The following is an 18,341-nucleotide window of genomic DNA, read 5'->3' as shown; positions in this document are numbered from 1 at the left end:
CTAACTTGCATTCAATACATCTTCAGAAATGGAGCTGGGTCCTGTTTCTCTGCACCACAGGAACTGTAACTATTAGGTTGAAACATGATATTGCCAATACTTAGCCATTATTGACACATATAAATTCTATATTGCAAATACAGGGATAGTAAAAAGGATCACCTCTAATTACCTCTTAATAAAAAAAAGAGACTGTACAATGTTTAAGACAAAGGAGAAAGCAGGATAAAAGGGTCTTATGGAGAGAATGTTGCCAAAACTGGTGAAACAAGTTCATACTTAAAATCAGCATCCAGTACACTTCAACTCAGCTCAAAACATGATGGAATATTTTTTTTGTTTACTTTTAATGAACATTTACCACCAAGGTTTACATGTTGCAAATAAAAAAACAAAACAATCTTTGAAAGTACTGTTATGAAACCTGCATACCCATTGTAAATGGATGCTCAAAAATTATTGGCCAGCTTTTAAAACCCTAGCTGTGAACTCAAATTTTTCAGAGTGAAAAGTACTGACTATATTACAATGGTAATTCTTGAAAATATTCATTCTCTTTCAAGTATCAGCTTAGATTAGAGATCTAATTCTACCTTGTTAAAACCTTTACAGAAGTGGGACCGTACGTCAATAAGAAACTTGGGAGGCACAAGAATACATGGTTTTGTTTCCAAATTATGAATTATTTAACTTAGAAGTTATGTTAACTTAGAAGAATTATGAATTATTTAACTTAGAAGTTAAAGTGGAATAGAGTAATAGCAGAGGAAGTATGATGCTTGAAAATATGGGGACTTGGGTTTTAGTCTTACTTCTATCATGAGCTGGTTGTGTGATTTTAAGCATGCTGACATAATTTCTAATCTTCCCATCAATTCATAATTATGAATTCATAATTTGATAATCTAGAAGCCATATCTAAAAGTAGTATCACACTGTGAAAATTCAATTAGAAATCAAAACTTATTCTACCACATACATTAAAAACTGTTAACAAGTGGTCCAGGCATGGTAGCTGACACCTGTAATCCCAGGGCTTTGTGAGGCCAAGGTGGGACGATCACTAGAGACAAAGAGTTCAAGATCAGCCTGGGCAACACAGCAAAACCTTTTCTCTACAAAAAACTAAGAAACTTAGCTGGGTATGGTGGCCTGCACCTGTAGTCCTAGCTACTTGAGAAACTGAGGCCAGGGAATAGCTTGATCCCAGGAGTTCAAGGTTACAGTGAGCTATGATTGCACTACTGCACACCAGCCTGGGCAACAGAGTGAGACCCTGTCTCTAAAAAAAAAAAATTAAAAACAAAATTATGAACAAATGGACATACTTCATTATAAAAATTGTTATAAATTTTTTCTATCATAACAGATTAAAAATTAAAGAACTTTTTAATAAATGGAGAAAATGTACAGTTTTAAAATGTAGATACCTAGTTTCTTCCTAGGAAATTAGTTGATCAGTCAACAACTTTTCTAAGCATGAAGGCCCTGACAGTGGCATTGAAAATATTAGGTTGGTACAAAAGCAATTGTGGTTTTAGCATTGTTGAAATTTGATGTTTGATTTTGGAATACATTCTTAAATAAATGTGGTTATATTGTACATCATTTTACTGCACATTTCTCACTTTGTTTTTTGCTAATGACTTATTACTTGCTGTTTATTTGATATTTGTTTTAGACTATGGAAATGATGCTAGACAAAAAGCAAAATCAAGTAATTTTCTTATTTGAGTTCACAAATGGGGGTCGTAAAGCAGCAGAGACAACTCGCAACATCAACACTGCATTTGGCCCAGGAACAGCTAATGAATGAATGTACAGTGCAGTGGGGGTTCAAGGAGCTTTGCAAAGTAGATGAGAGCCTTGAAGATGAGGAGCACAGTGGCCGGCCATTGGAAGTTGACAATGACCAATTGAGAGCAATCACTGAAGCTGATCCTCTTAGAACTACATGAGAATTTGCCAAAGAACTCAATGTTGACTATTCTACGGTCATTCAGCATTTGAAGCAAACTGGAAAGGTGAAAAAGCTCAATAAGTGGGTGCCTCATGAACTGACTGAAAATAAAAAAAAAAACACGTTGTTTGAACTGTCATCTTCTCTTCTTGTACGCAACAACAAACCATTTCTCCATCGGATTGTGACATGCGATGAAAAGTGGATTTTAAATGACAACCAGCTCAGTGGTTAGACCAAGAAGAAGATCCAAAGCACTTCCCAAAGCCAAACTTGCATCAAAAAAACGTCATGGTCACTGTTTGGTGGTCTGCTGCCGATCTGATCCACTACAGCTTTCTGAATCCCAGCGAAACCATTACAACTGGGAAGTATGCTCAGCATATCAATGAACTCGCATTGAAGAGCTATCAAAGCAAACAAACAATAGCTGTTTGGTAGCTTGAGCTGGAGCACGGTACTTTATGAAATCTTCCCCCAGAGATAAATCTAGACCTATCCATTCTTTTTATTAATAGAAGGAATTTGGCCACACACCAAGCTCCAGAACTTCCATAGCTCTCACCTAAGAAACTGTCTCCTTAATGATCTAGCCCTGAAAGTCAAGGGGGCTTTTTGATCCTGAGTGACAAAAGGCCACAGAAGCAGCTTCTACTTCCAGCAGTTATGCCCATAAGACAGAAAGTGCAACCTGAACATGAAAACAGGCATTCACCACAGATCATCTCCCTGGCTTAGCACACAGAAAGTGGGAGATAAATTCCCACACCCAGCCACATCATGGCCTAAATAATGCTGTCTAAATAAATATGAGTCTATAGTAGTGGTGATGATGCTATTAGTCACAGTGGTAGTGGAGCCACAATAAAAAAGTAACAGAAGAAGTTGAAGTAGTAGTGGTCACAGTAGCCACAAAAGGGTAGAAGAAGAATTAGAAGGAGAAGTACTAGTAGTCACTATCATCATTATCATCATCTTCCAGGGGTCACAAACTCATGTATTTCTAGAAGTCATGCAAGTGATACCCATGAATGAAGTGAGCCAGATCTAAGATAATAAGATGTGTTGGGACTACAGAAAACTAGGAAACCGAGACCGTGTTTAAGTGCATTCATATCAATTATTTAACACTGATTGATATCACTGAAAGAAAAAAAATGTAGCTAAGTTCACAGAAAGGATCAACACTTCACAACTTCTGATTTCATCTAAGTTATTCATTTAAATTAAAAAATAATATGGTTGTTGATATGGCTTTAGAAGTATGTGCCCCTAAGTTCCTTTTTGTTTTGTCGTCCCTCACATTATATACCTTCCCTCTCTCCTCATAAAATCCTGAGTGTTACCAGGTTTACCATTTCTCAGTATCCCTGAATATTACCACAAGGCTTCAATGTGGCACTAAGGGGGTCACGTTGAACATTTCTTCTGGCTACCCCACTTGCAGCTAACTGCTCCCTTTCACTACATCATGCATTCAGAATCTGCTTAGCAAGCCTGCTGACTTCCATCCTTCACACATCCCCAGGCCCTGAGAGTTAAGTCACAGCAAATATCACGTCAATGCTGGTGGGCTGGCAACGTTCCAGAACCTCATCAACTCGTAACCCTGTCTCTCCTTTTGATCTTAAATATGGCTTACAGGCGATGTTGATGAATTGGTTCAAGGGACCAGATATGCTCTTTGTGGTAGAGATCCCTGTCACAGTCACAGAGAGACAAGAATCCTCCATGTGTACATTATACACATTCAGCTGATTTAGGGATTGTTACTGTATTCACACCACCTTTTGTCTCGACTTGGTCATGCTTTGCTCTTTTAGAGGGCCAATGAAAATGTTTAGCTTCGCTTTCCTAAGACAAGCTAATAAATGATTCAGGCATTCTTAAATCAGTTTTACTACAATGAATCAAAAAAACAGTGTACTACCTTTTGCATTTCTTAGGTATAAACACTCAATTAAACCCACAATCACAGTCATACATGGGTCCTTAGATTCCCTCGTTCTTCTCTCCTGTGTGACTACGAGTAATGTGTATTTAACCTCTCTAGGCCTCTGTTCCGTCATTAGAAAACTGATGGGTTTGAACTACAAGACCTATAACTACATGAAATCCAGATTTCTAAAGCATATAATGTCATTCCTAGCAACAATGCTTACATATAAAAGCCCACTATTGCTAGGAAATACACTTAAATTGCTTTTTCAGTTTGGTGATAGGTTTTACTAAATCAAGCCTTTTATTTAGAACTTACAAATAAATGTGCCTATGATAAACTAGCTGGATAAGATTAAGAGCATAATCTGTAATTCCAAAGCTGAGTTTCTGAGTAATCTCTTTGGCAGTACATGTTGTTATCCCCTCTGTGAGTAGACATTCACTGTTTGAAGCAACAAGCCCTTTGATACTTAAAATTTTGGATTCTGTTCTATTTTTTAAAGCTACTATATCAGTATTCATCAACTGTTTGACATAGCCATTCATTTATTTTCAAAAAGGCTATTCTATAATCACACTTCCTTTCAGGAAGCCTACCAACTAAGTAAAAGCCTAAATTACTGATAGCAGTTATACAGGGACCTTCCTGTTAGTTAAGAAGGAGGATTAATTAAACTAATGTGCTAAATCTTGAGCAAATAATTATGCAAAAAAGTATAAGAAAGCTTATTTTATTTGTTTTTTGTGGCTGTGTACCTTTAATATGAAATTAAGTAGGGTAAAATGTTCTAGAAAAATATATTTCTTATTTGTACTTTTAGTAAGGCTGATTTAATTATTCCCTGACTATAAGAAATATTATCAATTTCTATTAATAGAAGTAATTATAATTTTGATATATTATTTATTAAAATAATTAGTGAAGTATTAAAATAGTTCCTCTTGTGATGGCTAATTATGAGCCAATTAAGCATAACTTTACAAAATGTTTCATAAGAAAGATCCTATCTCTATGAAATAATCCAGTTTTTCCACTAAATAGTTGTATACTTTTTAAATTATGGTGAGACTAAGAAATATTTCATAATAATGGCTATAATTCTTAAGACTATTAATGTATATTTAAAAAATTATTTCACATATAATTCTACTATTATTATCGCATCAAAATGGTTCAGAATAATATATAAAAATTACACAATGATAAATTGTTTTCTAGGTTCTATCTGATATCGTCAGAGTAAATGAAAGGCCAGTCGGGTGCAGTATTGCAAGTTTTGGCTCTCATGCTATACATCATGGTGCTTATATGTCTATATATTTGGGTGAGGTTCTGTTACTCAGTGGACCTAGTTTAACTTGACATCTCTGCCCAGATAGGGACATCATGTGTAACCTTGATTTGGATTAAAAGAAACAGAGAATTTCCTGTAGAGAAAGTTGTTTCACAGTATCTATAATAATGTAACAGGTTTCCATTGAATTAAACACACACACACACACACACACACACACACACAAACACACACATTCTCTCTTTAGAGGCAGAGGGAGTCCAGACTAACCAGGAAATCCTTAAAGCCACAAAGAGTTACTACCAAATAGATGAGGGTGAAAGTGATCCCTCCTCCTTTGTAATCTAGGTGTTGAGCTATAAATAGAGACCATAGCAACTATCTTATCTATCATAACCTTAATCTGAAACAAATTGAAATGTCTATTAACTCTAGGGCCTTAGTTTAAGAAATAAAGTCAGTAATACCATTACTACCTATCTGGACATTCTAAAATTCAAGACATAGGGAAACTAAATCTTGCTACAGAAAAATATAAAATGCAGCGTGGGATGGTACTGACTGTGATGTTCAAGTTTCAGAATACTTTGGGGGATCTCCTTTTAGCCAATAAATTGTTAATGAGTATTTTAGAGATTTATCATGCTATATATTATAGTGTAGTACATACAAGCATGTTGTAGTTTATTAGTTATTTCCTCAAGAATTATAACAATTAAACTTTGGAAAAAAGCAATAAAATCAATTGCTTATTCATAAAATGCTACCAGTCAATTTGCTTCAAACTGTAATATCCCTACTCTACTTCAGGCTATATGCATAAACGTAAGCAGACCTCTTTCTTGAATGAATATGGTAGAATCACTAAATGATCTTGATCTTACTAAACCTCTTTTATCAGTCAGAAATGGAGTAATAATATAAACAACTCATGAGGAAATTTGGGCATTTTAGTAATTAATGACGAAAATTCACTTACATAATAAAAATTACTACCAAATTAAATATTTAGCCCCTTAAAGAAATGGTTTTCTGAAAGATAGAGCAAATGTATTAATTCCCATCAATCTCTCTTCCTCTTATTCCTATTGTTGGGAAACCTCACATGAAACTACAATATCTAAAATAAACTCACATATTTACTTGTATTCTAAGATCAAGGTGGTAGAATAAGTTCAGGAAGAAATTCTCACGGCTCTGCCTTAAACACATAATACTACCACATAAAGTACCAAAAACACAAAGCTTTCCTCAAATAAAGAAAAAAAAAAGATAATACACCATGGACTAAAACTATATTTTATCACTGTAAAAGAATTAATTGTGGAAGTTGGTATAAGGGGGAATGTTTTGTTGTTTTAAATATACAATGTTTTTCTCAGATCTGTGAAATCTAGTTCTTAATTCAGTGTTAAGCATTTTAGCTCTGAGATTTATTTTTTATCTTAGCAAATACCACTTTCCTGAATATTTCTTACTGAAGCAGAAGGAAAATAATAGGTAAAACTTCTAACAAAAATACTCTTAATTGTTGATATCAAAAACTTACCAAAAGTTAAGTGCAAAGAAAAAAAACCTAAACCAAAGACCTATGAATCAAATATGTAGTGAACTAGATATGAGTTAAAGAAATGATGACACTTAAATATATGAAGAATATGAAATAAACTAAATATTTTTGAAGAGAGAATTTTTGCCAAATCAAAAATAGTACAATTATAGCTTAAAGTTTTGCTTAAAACAGACTGAACACATAACGGACCCCATTCTCATATACCTATATTGAACCATATATTGTCTCTTCAACAATAATTTTCATCTACTTCAAATGGTGGTGAGGCTCCTTGAATAAAGAACACAACCAAAGCCCATTGTGTTTAATAAAAATTCTGACAGTTTAAATTGGAAAGAGTGCAGATTCTCTTGCTTTGTGAGATTTTTATTACATTCGATTATTAGACAATGATTTCATTTTAAATGGAACATTAATGAAAAAAATTAATTTCCATATGCCAAAGTGCATATATGTGATCCAATTCAAATCCATTTAGAATCAGATCAATCGGCTAATTTAATCAATATCAGTAAGTTTCCATGACTGAAATTAATTGTTTTCCTGTATCTTTGTACATGTATTTCACTCTTTCTTGGGTCATTATTGGAAGTTACCAGGCTCCTAGCTAAACTAATCTGCTACTTGTCCATTGGATCTCATCCTCTTATCTACTTAGAGATAGTATTACAGCAATTCTTCCTCTGTCTACTGACTTGGTGTTTTTTCCCTCTGTCCTTTTTCCCTCTCATCACTATGCAAACATATTCTTTCCTTCATCCTAAAACAAAAACAAAAATATTCCTTTTCACCCCACTACCCCCTCCACCTGCTGCCTCATGTCTTTCCTTTTCTTTACAGTGAAACTTGCAAGTGTTGCCTATATTTGCTATCTCATTTCCAATTCTCTCGTCTCACTCTCTTTTGAACCTCCGATTCTCTCCTATCCTCAACATCCCACTGAAGATGTCATATTAAGATCCTCAATAACGTTTTGCTAAATCCATCAATCAGCCCTCAATCCTCATCTCCCTTGCCCCATTAGCAGCATTCAACTCAGCTGATCACTGTCTACTCCTCAAAATACTTCACTTCACTTGCCTTCCAAGATACCACTTGACTTCCACTTACAGTATTGCCTCTCACCTCCTGGCTGCTCCCTCTCAGTCTTCTTCACTCAGTTTTCTTTGGCCATACCCACTTCCTCAGCAAATTCAGCTGCCGCTAAACATATCTAGAATCTTCTCATTGCTTATCACCTTCACTATCACTCTGGTCAGAGCCACCCTCATCCTTCACTCAGTTGTTGAACTAACTTCCCATATGTTATGTCCTGCACCTATCATCCTGTAGACTATTCTCAACACAACAGCCAGACAAATCCTGTTAAAATTTAAGTCAGATTATGTCACTTGACTGTTTAAAACCCTCCAATAGTTTCCAATCTAACTCAAAGTAAAAGGTGAAGTTCTTATAATGGCCTACAAGGCCCTACATGTGATGTAGTCCTATTATCTCTCTGATCTCATCTCCAAATTCTCCCAATCTTATTTCCAGTCCATCCATATTGCCCTTTGTGCTATTGCTTAAGTCCATCAGGGACTTTGTACTTAGTGGTTTTTCTGCCTGGCATGCTCTTCCCCCAGACAGGCTTGCAACCTTCTCACTGAGGCCTTTTATGGTACCCTAGCTAAAATCATAACCCTTATCCCTATTCCCACTCTGATATTTCTATCATCTTTTCCTGATTTATTTTTCTCTCTAGCACTTATCAACCTAACATACTTTATATTTATTCATCTTGTTTTCATCTGTTTCCTTGACTAGAATTTAAGCCCCATAATGGCACAGATTTTTGTATTTTGCTCTTTATTGCATAGAAAGCTGCCTGGTACATAATAGGCACTCAAAAATATTTTCTAAATAAATGAAACAAACATTTATTTCTGATAATATTGGGTTTAGAGCAAAACCATCTAAGTATAAAAATGATTTCAGGGGATCCTGTTTCCACTGACTGCTCCTAGGAAATGCATAAAACTCTAGAAAAATTATCCATGGGTTAATATTTGCCAGGTGGTCGATATAAGGGACTAAAAAAGCCTCAAGTACTTCAAACTTTTCCTTTCTCTTTTCCTCTGTTACATTTCGCCCCCCTGCAATCCTTTTTCTGAAGAGTGAGAGAAGGCTTCAACCTCAGGATAATCTAAAGCATTCTGGGTCACCCTGCTGCAGTGTCCCATCTATAACTTTAGCTAGATAAGATCTCAAATGTTGAAAGCAACCAGCTTTGCGCTGATGATATTTAGCATATGGCATATCTTCCTTATTGCTTATGTGTCCTTGCTTAACAAGGAATAGTACACCTTGAATTATGTGTGTATGCAGGCTTGCTTGCTTTGCTGTTGATAACGAATTGCTGCATTTTACAACAAATATTAATATTTAATATAAAGTATTTGACATTTTAAACTAAAAATCCTAAAGAATTTTTGTAGAATACATTTTTCACACCACTTTTCATTGTGATTTTTTTTACATTAGAGTAATAAACCCAAGTGGGATATTCAACAAAGGAGATAGATGTATTTCTCTTACCTGGAGCCAACACAGAGGGATCAAACTGGTTTTCACTGTCCTCATCAGTGCTTTCATCATAGATTGCATCTCGGTCAGCAGTCATTTCAGAACAGGTTGCAGATTCCCTAGAAACAGAGAAAGGAAGAATTATAAATCAATGGTTCACCCCTGGCGAGGCATCAAATTCACCAGCAGGTAATTATAGAACATATTCCTGGAGAAAGAGTTTAAATAGACAACATATATTTAAATATATATGATTTAGATGAAGCCCCTTTAAAAACTACATATTAACTCTCTTAAGAACAAATGTCTCTTTTACCTAATAATCTGAATATTTAGTGTTCACTATAATTAATCTTAAATCATCAGTTTCTTATCACTTATTATTATTCTATCAAAATGCTATTCTACCAAATTATCTCTGTGGGTCACAGAGTGTTTAGCATTTTACTAATCTTAAAGTAGCTCTGTATTTCCTTTGATCTTCCCCAAACCCTGAGATGGCTACCTTTACCCTTATTATGAGGATAAAGTGACTTGTCCAAAGCTATAAATTAGTAGATATCAGTGCCAGACCAGCACCTGGATTAGGACGAGTAGACATCAAATGTTATGTTTTTTATACTACATCATTGATAAACCTGTGCTTCCTCTAAGAGTCAGAGCAACAGACCCTAACCTATATTTGCTAATGCCTGAAAAATTATAGTTGTTGAAAGCCATAGCAGCCAACTGTCACCTACAATTCTTCCTTAAAAATCAAATATACATTCATTTTCAGAGAACACTTGACAGAAGGATGAGGCAGATGATCGCAATCAGATAAAATAAATTCTCCCTGGAATTTAACATTAGACACTTGATTCTAAAGGTAGCCACTTCTTAGATATTAAGATTACAAATGTGTGTCCAACTCTGTAGTTTTGCAGGAGATGAAAGGTTTTTAAATTAATATATTTCTTAGTGATGTCTAAGAATTAAACAATATTTAGAAAAGCCTCATGCCAGTTTTACAACGTAAGTGTAGGTAAGAGAGTTTAACAGACATGGAGTGATCATGTTGAGAATTCTTTAGCCCACGGAATCCCTAATAGCCAGAGCATCCAACCACACACTACTGAATGACCTCATATCACTAAAATGTTGGCACCTAACTTTCACAAAGTTTAGGAAGAAATTCCACTTAAATTTATGCATCTGTCACTCAAAAACAGGAAGGCCAAAATACCTTTCATGTTCAGTGTTCTTTTCCTGTTCTTGAACTTCATTTAACAATTTTTGTAAGCTTCTGATCTTTGTTTTCTTCTCATTCAACACCAGAATAAATCGTTTATAAAGATCTGTCTCCAAAGCTTCCTTAGCACTCACACATTTTTCAAATCTTAAAAAGTAAATAAATAAATAAACAAATAAATCACACAGTTCTTCTTAGCCTTGACATTATTCAGTCTAATACTCAAGAAGATTTCAGGAAAACTTTTCATGGAGAATACAATTAAAAATCATTTTTATATAAACTTCCAATGACTTAAAAGTTTTATATAGACAAATAAATAATTAGAAATTATTGGGAATAATGTTAGTAATTTATGTACTAAGGATGGAAATTGATAACTGATACAAATAAAGTATTAAAAATCTAAATGCTTAAATGTAATTCATGTCTATGACTTATTTACAAAAGAATGTTTATTTATGGGAGACATTTCAAACAGTAAATGTAGCCTCTGTTTCTTCAGTATTGTGTTAATATTATAATAGCAACAACAATCTTGTTTTCTGATAAATGATATACCTAACCTGTTTGATTGCCTTACTAGACTATGAACTGCTCCACCAGCACCACATTACTTACCCAGTTATATGCTTGTAACCTAGCACTACAAACATACATACAAATGCACATAGAAACACATACATACATATATAATGAATGAAAAGATCCACTTTATATATCCAAGGAGAGATTAATGAAAAAGCAATTGTGAAACACTAAATATCTTCAATTTTAGATATGTAAGGCAAAACATACAAAATTCTCTATTGCTTATAATTCTCCCTGCACTGCTCAAATGAGCTAATAAGGGATTGTATTTTATTTTAATCTTCTAAGAGATTTATAAAGTAAAGAAAGAAAACTAGCAGAAGTTTTATATACTTGATATGTACATACACATATACCATGAATAAACCCTTATTTTATAGATTCACGTCCATATTATTTCATGTATTCTTTTAAATGTAGTCTAGTTCTGCCTAGTTTCTTTTTACCATACTGTTGTTTCACATAGGTGCCGTAGTATTTTCATATTACATGTATACATACACATATGTATGTATTAGTAGTAACCTATGTGTGTGTATATATAATATACACATATATATATTTCAGTGAAATAATTAGAAACAAAAATGTTAACATTTGATACCTTTCATATATGCGCCCTTATACTTTAAACAACTATCTGTCTAGAGATGTAGAGAATTAGGTCCTCTCATAGGATGAAAAAGAACATATGGCAATATATTCTCTGGGACCAGTTAGAGCAAATTCTTACAGTATAGTCTTTACTAAGGCTGTGATCTCCATGAGGGCAGACAGTATGTGTGTTTTATTGGCTGCTTTATCCTCAGTGCCTAGAATAGTGTTTGGCATTTGGTGTCTAGTAGGGATTTGTTAGATAAATGAAAGAGTTAAGATGGACATTTTTTTGTTGTTGTTTTTTCCATTTTTACTGCTTATTTATCACAAGTCCTTAACAGTGGATGAGGACTTCTTTTCAACATCCTGTTCTGAAGTTTCTTGTTCCTTTTTGCCCAGAGGCAAAAGAGCTGAGCATTGGTGCCAGCAGTCTGGAAGTTCTCCTCCTTCTTGGTGATGATTCTGGTTTTCACCTTGTAGATATTCCATAGGGGCATTATTGGCCTGTCAGCTGGGTGGCCAATTTGAGTTCTTCAGCAGGGCTGTCTCCCTTCTTGGAGGCTGAGAGCTTCCTGGGGAAGAGGATGAGTTTCCAGCAGTATTCCTTCAGCTGCTGCACATTGACCCGCAGGGACTCAATGGATTTGTTCCACATCCTTGGATCCACAGAAATGTTGATGGTGTAGGCTATGTTCTTGTGGATGCTGGCCACCCTTAACTCTTCTACACGGAAGGCCCTGCCACCTTGAACTTTAGTATGATACCTCACTGGGGCCATCTTACTATGGGCCAGATGGGTCTAGATGCAGGGCACAGAGTGGTGCAGCAGGCCTTTTGCTTGCCCAGCTTTGCATAAGGGAATCTTCCTGGCCAGTTGGTTGAAACATGTGGCCATGGGCCACTGCCATTCCATATAGAAAGTGGGACTTCAGGATCATTCCATTATGGCTGGGTGCCATGACTGACTATGGCTCTCCTCCAAAAGACAGTGGCCAAGCATAAAGGCTAAAATGGGTATCTTATAAGAAAACGGAAAACCAGTGATTCTGAATATTATATTTTTTCACCCATTTAACAACTATTCACCATTATGACAGTAATATATTTTACCTTCAGCTTTTAAAAAAACTTTCTGGCAAATAATATTAATCTAACAGTATTCCCTTCATCAAACAAAGGACTTTGAAAAGAAGTACACTAAAAGATGTGGAAAAAAATAGAGCCAAAATTGAAAACGAGATACCAATATTGATGGCTTATCTTAAGCAGTCATTGCATTTATATTTCAGATGCAAAGTGTTATGTAAGCATAACATTCTCATCTTCCTGTAATATTTTCTAATGTAACACAATGACAAAAATTTTAAAAAGATGAATATAACATATATACTATTAAAATACTTGAGTAATACTAAAATAATTCAAACATATGCAAAGTAAAAACCAATACATAAAAATATACAAAAATCTTGTATAATATCATACCTTCTTATAAAATTTTAGAAATAATAACCAATTAGTAATTTATCTGGTTTAAATCTATATTTGATTTCCATATAAGTCACTTCAGTAATTCTTGACTGAAAGATTATGTGCACTTAACTATCAATTCCCAAAATTTTATTAAAATTAACATTAAATATAACATATTAAAATTAAAAACAAATATCAAAATAAAATATCCTATAATTTGCCTAAAGAATATTGTTAACCTCAATAGCCAGTATCAGGACTACATTATCAAAGTTAACATCATTTCTATGATAGGGAAACAAAGTCAATAGACTAAATGGTATCATGTGAGTTAGCCTTGCTTAGTTTTAGGAATACTTTTGAATTTTGTTGCAACCAAACTTCTGATAATCAAACCGGATAACACTTTCTAGAAAAGCTGGGGGGTGGGGTTTGGCTGGGACAAAGTATCACTGTTAATAGTCGCATGATGTGAATTTACTCCTAATTTTTCAACAGACTCAGAAAATGCTGTTCTTCTATTCAATATTCAGTAACTAAGAGGTACATGGCATCATCCCCACCTCATTTTTAATGCCAATCCTCTCCTATAACATTATAGTGTTTCTATGCCTTTCATATTACTTTCTTCCTGCCAAGCCTATTAGGTGAGACCATTTAGTGGAGGAGAAACATGAGATTCACTGCCACGTCTAGTGACATAAAAGAAATCCAACATACAACTAGATCACACCACAACTAGTCCAAGGATCACCCCCAAGACAAAGCTCACACTGATGAAGCCATAAATAAACTCAAACAGGAAAGGCCTAATGGCACATCATCCTTTCAATAATGACTAGGACAACATAATACTAAGTCTAATTAGTAACCTAGGACTGAGGTATCTAGGATCTTGGACCAAAGGATATTAAATATTAATTTAAAAAAATGTAAAGGATAAAAACTAAATACGGAAAAACACTGAATATTCAAAATAAAATATTTCTGGGTGGGAAAACAATCTAAGAGTAACACGTCAAAAACAATAACATAAATAGGAGCAAAAACAAAACAATTTCATGCAGAAATAACACCCCAAATAAAACAATTGATAAATAAATGTGAACATATGGTACTTAGAAACAGTACCATAAACCTTACATTAATAAACAGTACTTGCCAAATTTATATCCAGGTCAGGGTTGTATAGCAAAAGAAAATCTGAATAGAGCTGAGAGGACAAAGAAAGCTAAAAAGAACTGGCAAAGAAAGCAGTAGTAAAAAGATTTAATAAGCCTTTAAGCACCGAAGAAGATGGTGTGAACAGCTGTTCCTCATCCTTTCTGACAACAGAACAAGAGGAAATGGCCTTCAACTGTACCATGAAGGATTCAGATTACCAATACATAGAAGGAAGACTTTTCTGACTGTGACTGTTCTTAAACACTGTAATGGGTTACCAAGGGGAGATGAAGATATCTCTTGAGATCTTTAAAAATTAGATTGAATTCATCCGGATATAATGTAATTCTATCTTGAAGGCAGAGAGATGAAGTAGAAGAGCGTTCAAGGTCTTCTATTCTAATGATTCTGTGAGTGTCAAACCTAATTCACTGAAATAAGCCTCCAATTATTGGTTTAATAACTATAACTCAGAATAAAGCCAGAGAATTTCTAAATTGAAGTCTGAGTATAAACAAAAGACCTATTCAGTAACAGGAAACTTGAAAGTTGTGATTTGGAATTAAGTGGAAAAACCCAGTGAAATAAATTTAGCACTAAGGATTCACATACAAATTTTCTAATGTTTCCTTCTTTATCTAAACTACACAAAATTAAATTAATCCAGTAATGCCACTTCAAAATAGAGCCCAAACCACAATTATTAAACAAACACTAAAAAATAAGAGCAAACAGGTATGTTAAAAGCCTACACATTAAATCTCACTCTTTTTACTCATAGTATAATTTCTCACTCAAGCTTTGTTTATTCCCTGCTATAATATCAAATGGAAATCACTTTATAGTTGACTTTGATCATAAAAGTGATACCTAATTAAAGAACAAAATACATGCAAAAATACCACCAAAAAGTAAAGGAAAATTTGATCCACAATTCCAGACATTTACTATTAACATTTAATTTTCTCCTTCTAGATATCTTATATGTAAATATATATTTTGCAAACAATGGAATATTGTTCATATTTTTAGTAATGCACAAGTCTCCCCTTAATATATCATAAACATTTTCCATGTTAATAAGCACATGGGTACATGGTTGATTTTTACTCATATAATATCCTATACATACATATATAAAATATATTTCAGGACCATCTACCTTAGCTTATAGGGGAATTCTCATCCCATACTTTCCCCTTTCTAACACCACTCCCATCCCTCCATAAAGTCTGGAACAGTGATAGAGAAGAAACGATTGGATCTTGAATGGACACTGACACAAGTATAATTAGAGGTTGCCCTGAAAACTGAACTGTGGCCAGACTGAACATCATGGCACCAACTCTAATGATTCTCTACTTTCTATGTCCCTCATGTCCTATTTCCAATCTCCCTAATGACTCTCTAATTAGTACTACTGCCTTATGGAAACTGGAGCTGCAAATCCTTTGCTATTTTCCATGCTCTACTGAGGGAACACTAAGAAAATGCTGCTTGGCCATGACCAAGATGTATTTACGGCTCCTTTAAGTGGCCCCTCTCTTTTCTGAAGGGGGAGAAACAAAATTTGGGAAATACATAAAGCTACTAATCTAACATCTGGAATACAACCAAGAGCCTAGAATTTTCTGGAGTGGATTCTCTTTCCTTTCAGTTTGTAGGGCCACCCTAATGGCACACAACCTCAGCCCCTGAAGAAAACGTCTGATCTAGTATTAACAAAAAAAGAATAGCTGGATCATCATAAGGCAGGTGACAGGATACATGAATGTGCTTTTGATCAAACAGGACATCTCCTGCCACAATAAGACAAAAGCACTTTCTGGATAGTTAAGAAATAGCAAATCAAGCATCTGTGAATCACATATTTTATGTGCCCCTCACACACACTGTTTTACAGCACAGGGTGCATTTGTCTCCAATGTCTCATCTTCCTTCCCTGCTGCTTTCAATTCTATGAGAGTGGTGTTGAATACTGATGAGATAATACCTCTTTCAACCTCTGGCAGACATTTTAAAGCAATTTGTTCAAGTACCAAGTACCAGTCTGCATTTTTGTAGGCAATTTGTGGATCAAATTTCCTATCATCTTGAGGGTATTCTGAGTTTTAAATATAATGGCTTATCACGACCACAGCACATCTTCTTTAATTTGATTTATTTCATACATAAAATAGGAAAATACAGCCAAACTACAGATATCAGTCCAAAAAAATGCTTTGTAGCACGGTTAATACTGATTCATACTAAAATGAAGGAAACAAAAGTCAAAGAAAAAAATAAACTTATTTTTTGTATGGTTTCTAATTCTTACAGAGTTTTGGTTTGGTCACACTATTTTTATATTATTTATAGGGAGTTTTATATATATAATTGGAGATAAAATTAATTTAGAGCTAAGTGATAACAAACTAAATACTTTCTTAACATAATAACTGAGGTCAAATATAACCAGGTATTAGGAATTTCATTTTACATGTCTTGCATCAACAAATATAATGCAATGTAGAGAAAAATAATTTCTTTAGTCAGCCTCATTTTCACATGCACATATTGATAATGGTAAAACCTTTCACTATTTTTCATGTACTCCTCCATTTACTTACTAATGGCCACATAGAGCAATCACAATGGTTGCTATAAAAAGACTGTAAATATTTAAGTGTTTCTATGCTTTAGAGCTATTTGTTTGAATGAATGATTGCAAAATCTACTGGATGTACTAGATGCAATAATAATTATTATCACTATCATATATGTTACACATAATTATTTCAGACATTGCTTTCTCTATATACATGTATGGACACACACATATATTGTACAAACATGTACATATTATATATGTCTCTATAGGGATATAAACGTTCACAACATATATTTTATTTCCTTAAAATATCTTTTACATAATACAGCAATACAGGTTACACACTGGGCTAGCCTAGATTATAACTTAGTCAAGAAAGTTTGTAATTGAAAATGCTTTTTTCTTCATCATTTAAAAAGTATTAATAAGAAGCAAAGCTAGGAAAATAAAAGGCTTCCAACGTCTTATCCAGTAGTCATAATTACCTCATCTTTCAAAAATGCTCATAGTATGAATTTTCAATCAATTGGTAGAAATAAGCATGTATTAGAAGCCAAAATGTGTATCATTTGAATAGTTGCCATTCACTGATTCCAAATAAGGAATCAGTTATGCTTATTTATATTTCATGTCTTTTTTATTTATTATTAATCCTATAATTTGAGTTTAATTAATCCTTATAAATATCTACTACATAATTTTTTGATTAATATTAATGGGCTCTGATCTTCAATGCCTAATTACTCCTTGTCACTTTTAAGTTTGTTGGTGCCACCACATACTAATGACATAAAAGTGTTACCTATAATAGTGAATAACAATTTGGTTTAATCATATTAAGTAAAGGTATAATTTATAACAGATTTTATTTTAAATATATGTGACTCTACATATATCATAAATTAACAAATTAATAACTTAAAACTACAACAATACAAAGAGAGCTCAACATTTTTATAATGTAAGCACATTGTGTACACACCGTCCTTGAACATCATTCCAATCTCTCAGAAGCCTTTCATTTTCTTTTTGCAGGTGCTCATTTTTGGCTTGATTTTCTGCGATGGTGTCCAGGCAGTAACAAATAAGTTCTCTAATGACCTCAGCTGGGCTTTCAACTTTCTCTAGGTTGAAGGAACCAAGTCTGAACTAAAATGAAAGGAAAACATGGATATTTTCAAGATTCAGCAGTCCAATTTTAAATATACATAATTTCTTCTGAGGGAGAAAAAAGGTAAGATTTAAAACAGTGCATTTACCAGGTACAAATACAGCGAACAAAAAACCGTGGGCTACTTCCTAAAGTTTCTTACTACTGTTTATCATACAAATCAACATATAGTCTAAGAATAATTTTTATA

At 34.0% G+C, this 18,341-nt stretch overlaps 1 protein-coding gene across 2 annotated transcripts in view; it reads right to left on the bottom strand.

Moving 5' to 3' along the window:
- Window positions 1-18,341, bottom strand: part of XRCC4 (X-ray repair cross complementing 4) — a 196,017-nt gene that overhangs the window by 110,706 nt on the left and 66,970 nt on the right. For both annotated transcript variants that reach the window (XM_069492305.1, XM_069492306.1), the window contains exons 3-5: window positions 17,963-18,129; window positions 10,560-10,712; window positions 9,347-9,453 (exon numbers count right to left, since the gene is read on the bottom strand). In XM_069492305.1, the coding sequence (XP_069348406.1) occupies window positions 9,347-9,453; window positions 10,560-10,712; window positions 17,963-18,129 (427 nt within the window). The remainder of the gene's footprint in view (window positions 1-9,346; window positions 9,454-10,559; window positions 10,713-17,962; window positions 18,130-18,341) is intronic.

This window comes from Eulemur rufifrons, chromosome 17 (assembly GCF_041146395.1).
Source record: "Eulemur rufifrons isolate Redbay chromosome 17, OSU_ERuf_1, whole genome shotgun sequence".
Classification (NCBI taxonomy): domain Eukaryota; kingdom Metazoa; phylum Chordata; class Mammalia; order Primates; family Lemuridae; genus Eulemur; species Eulemur rufifrons.
The sequence above is the reverse complement of the archived record's forward strand: the minus strand, read 5'-3'. Positions and strand labels throughout refer to the sequence as shown.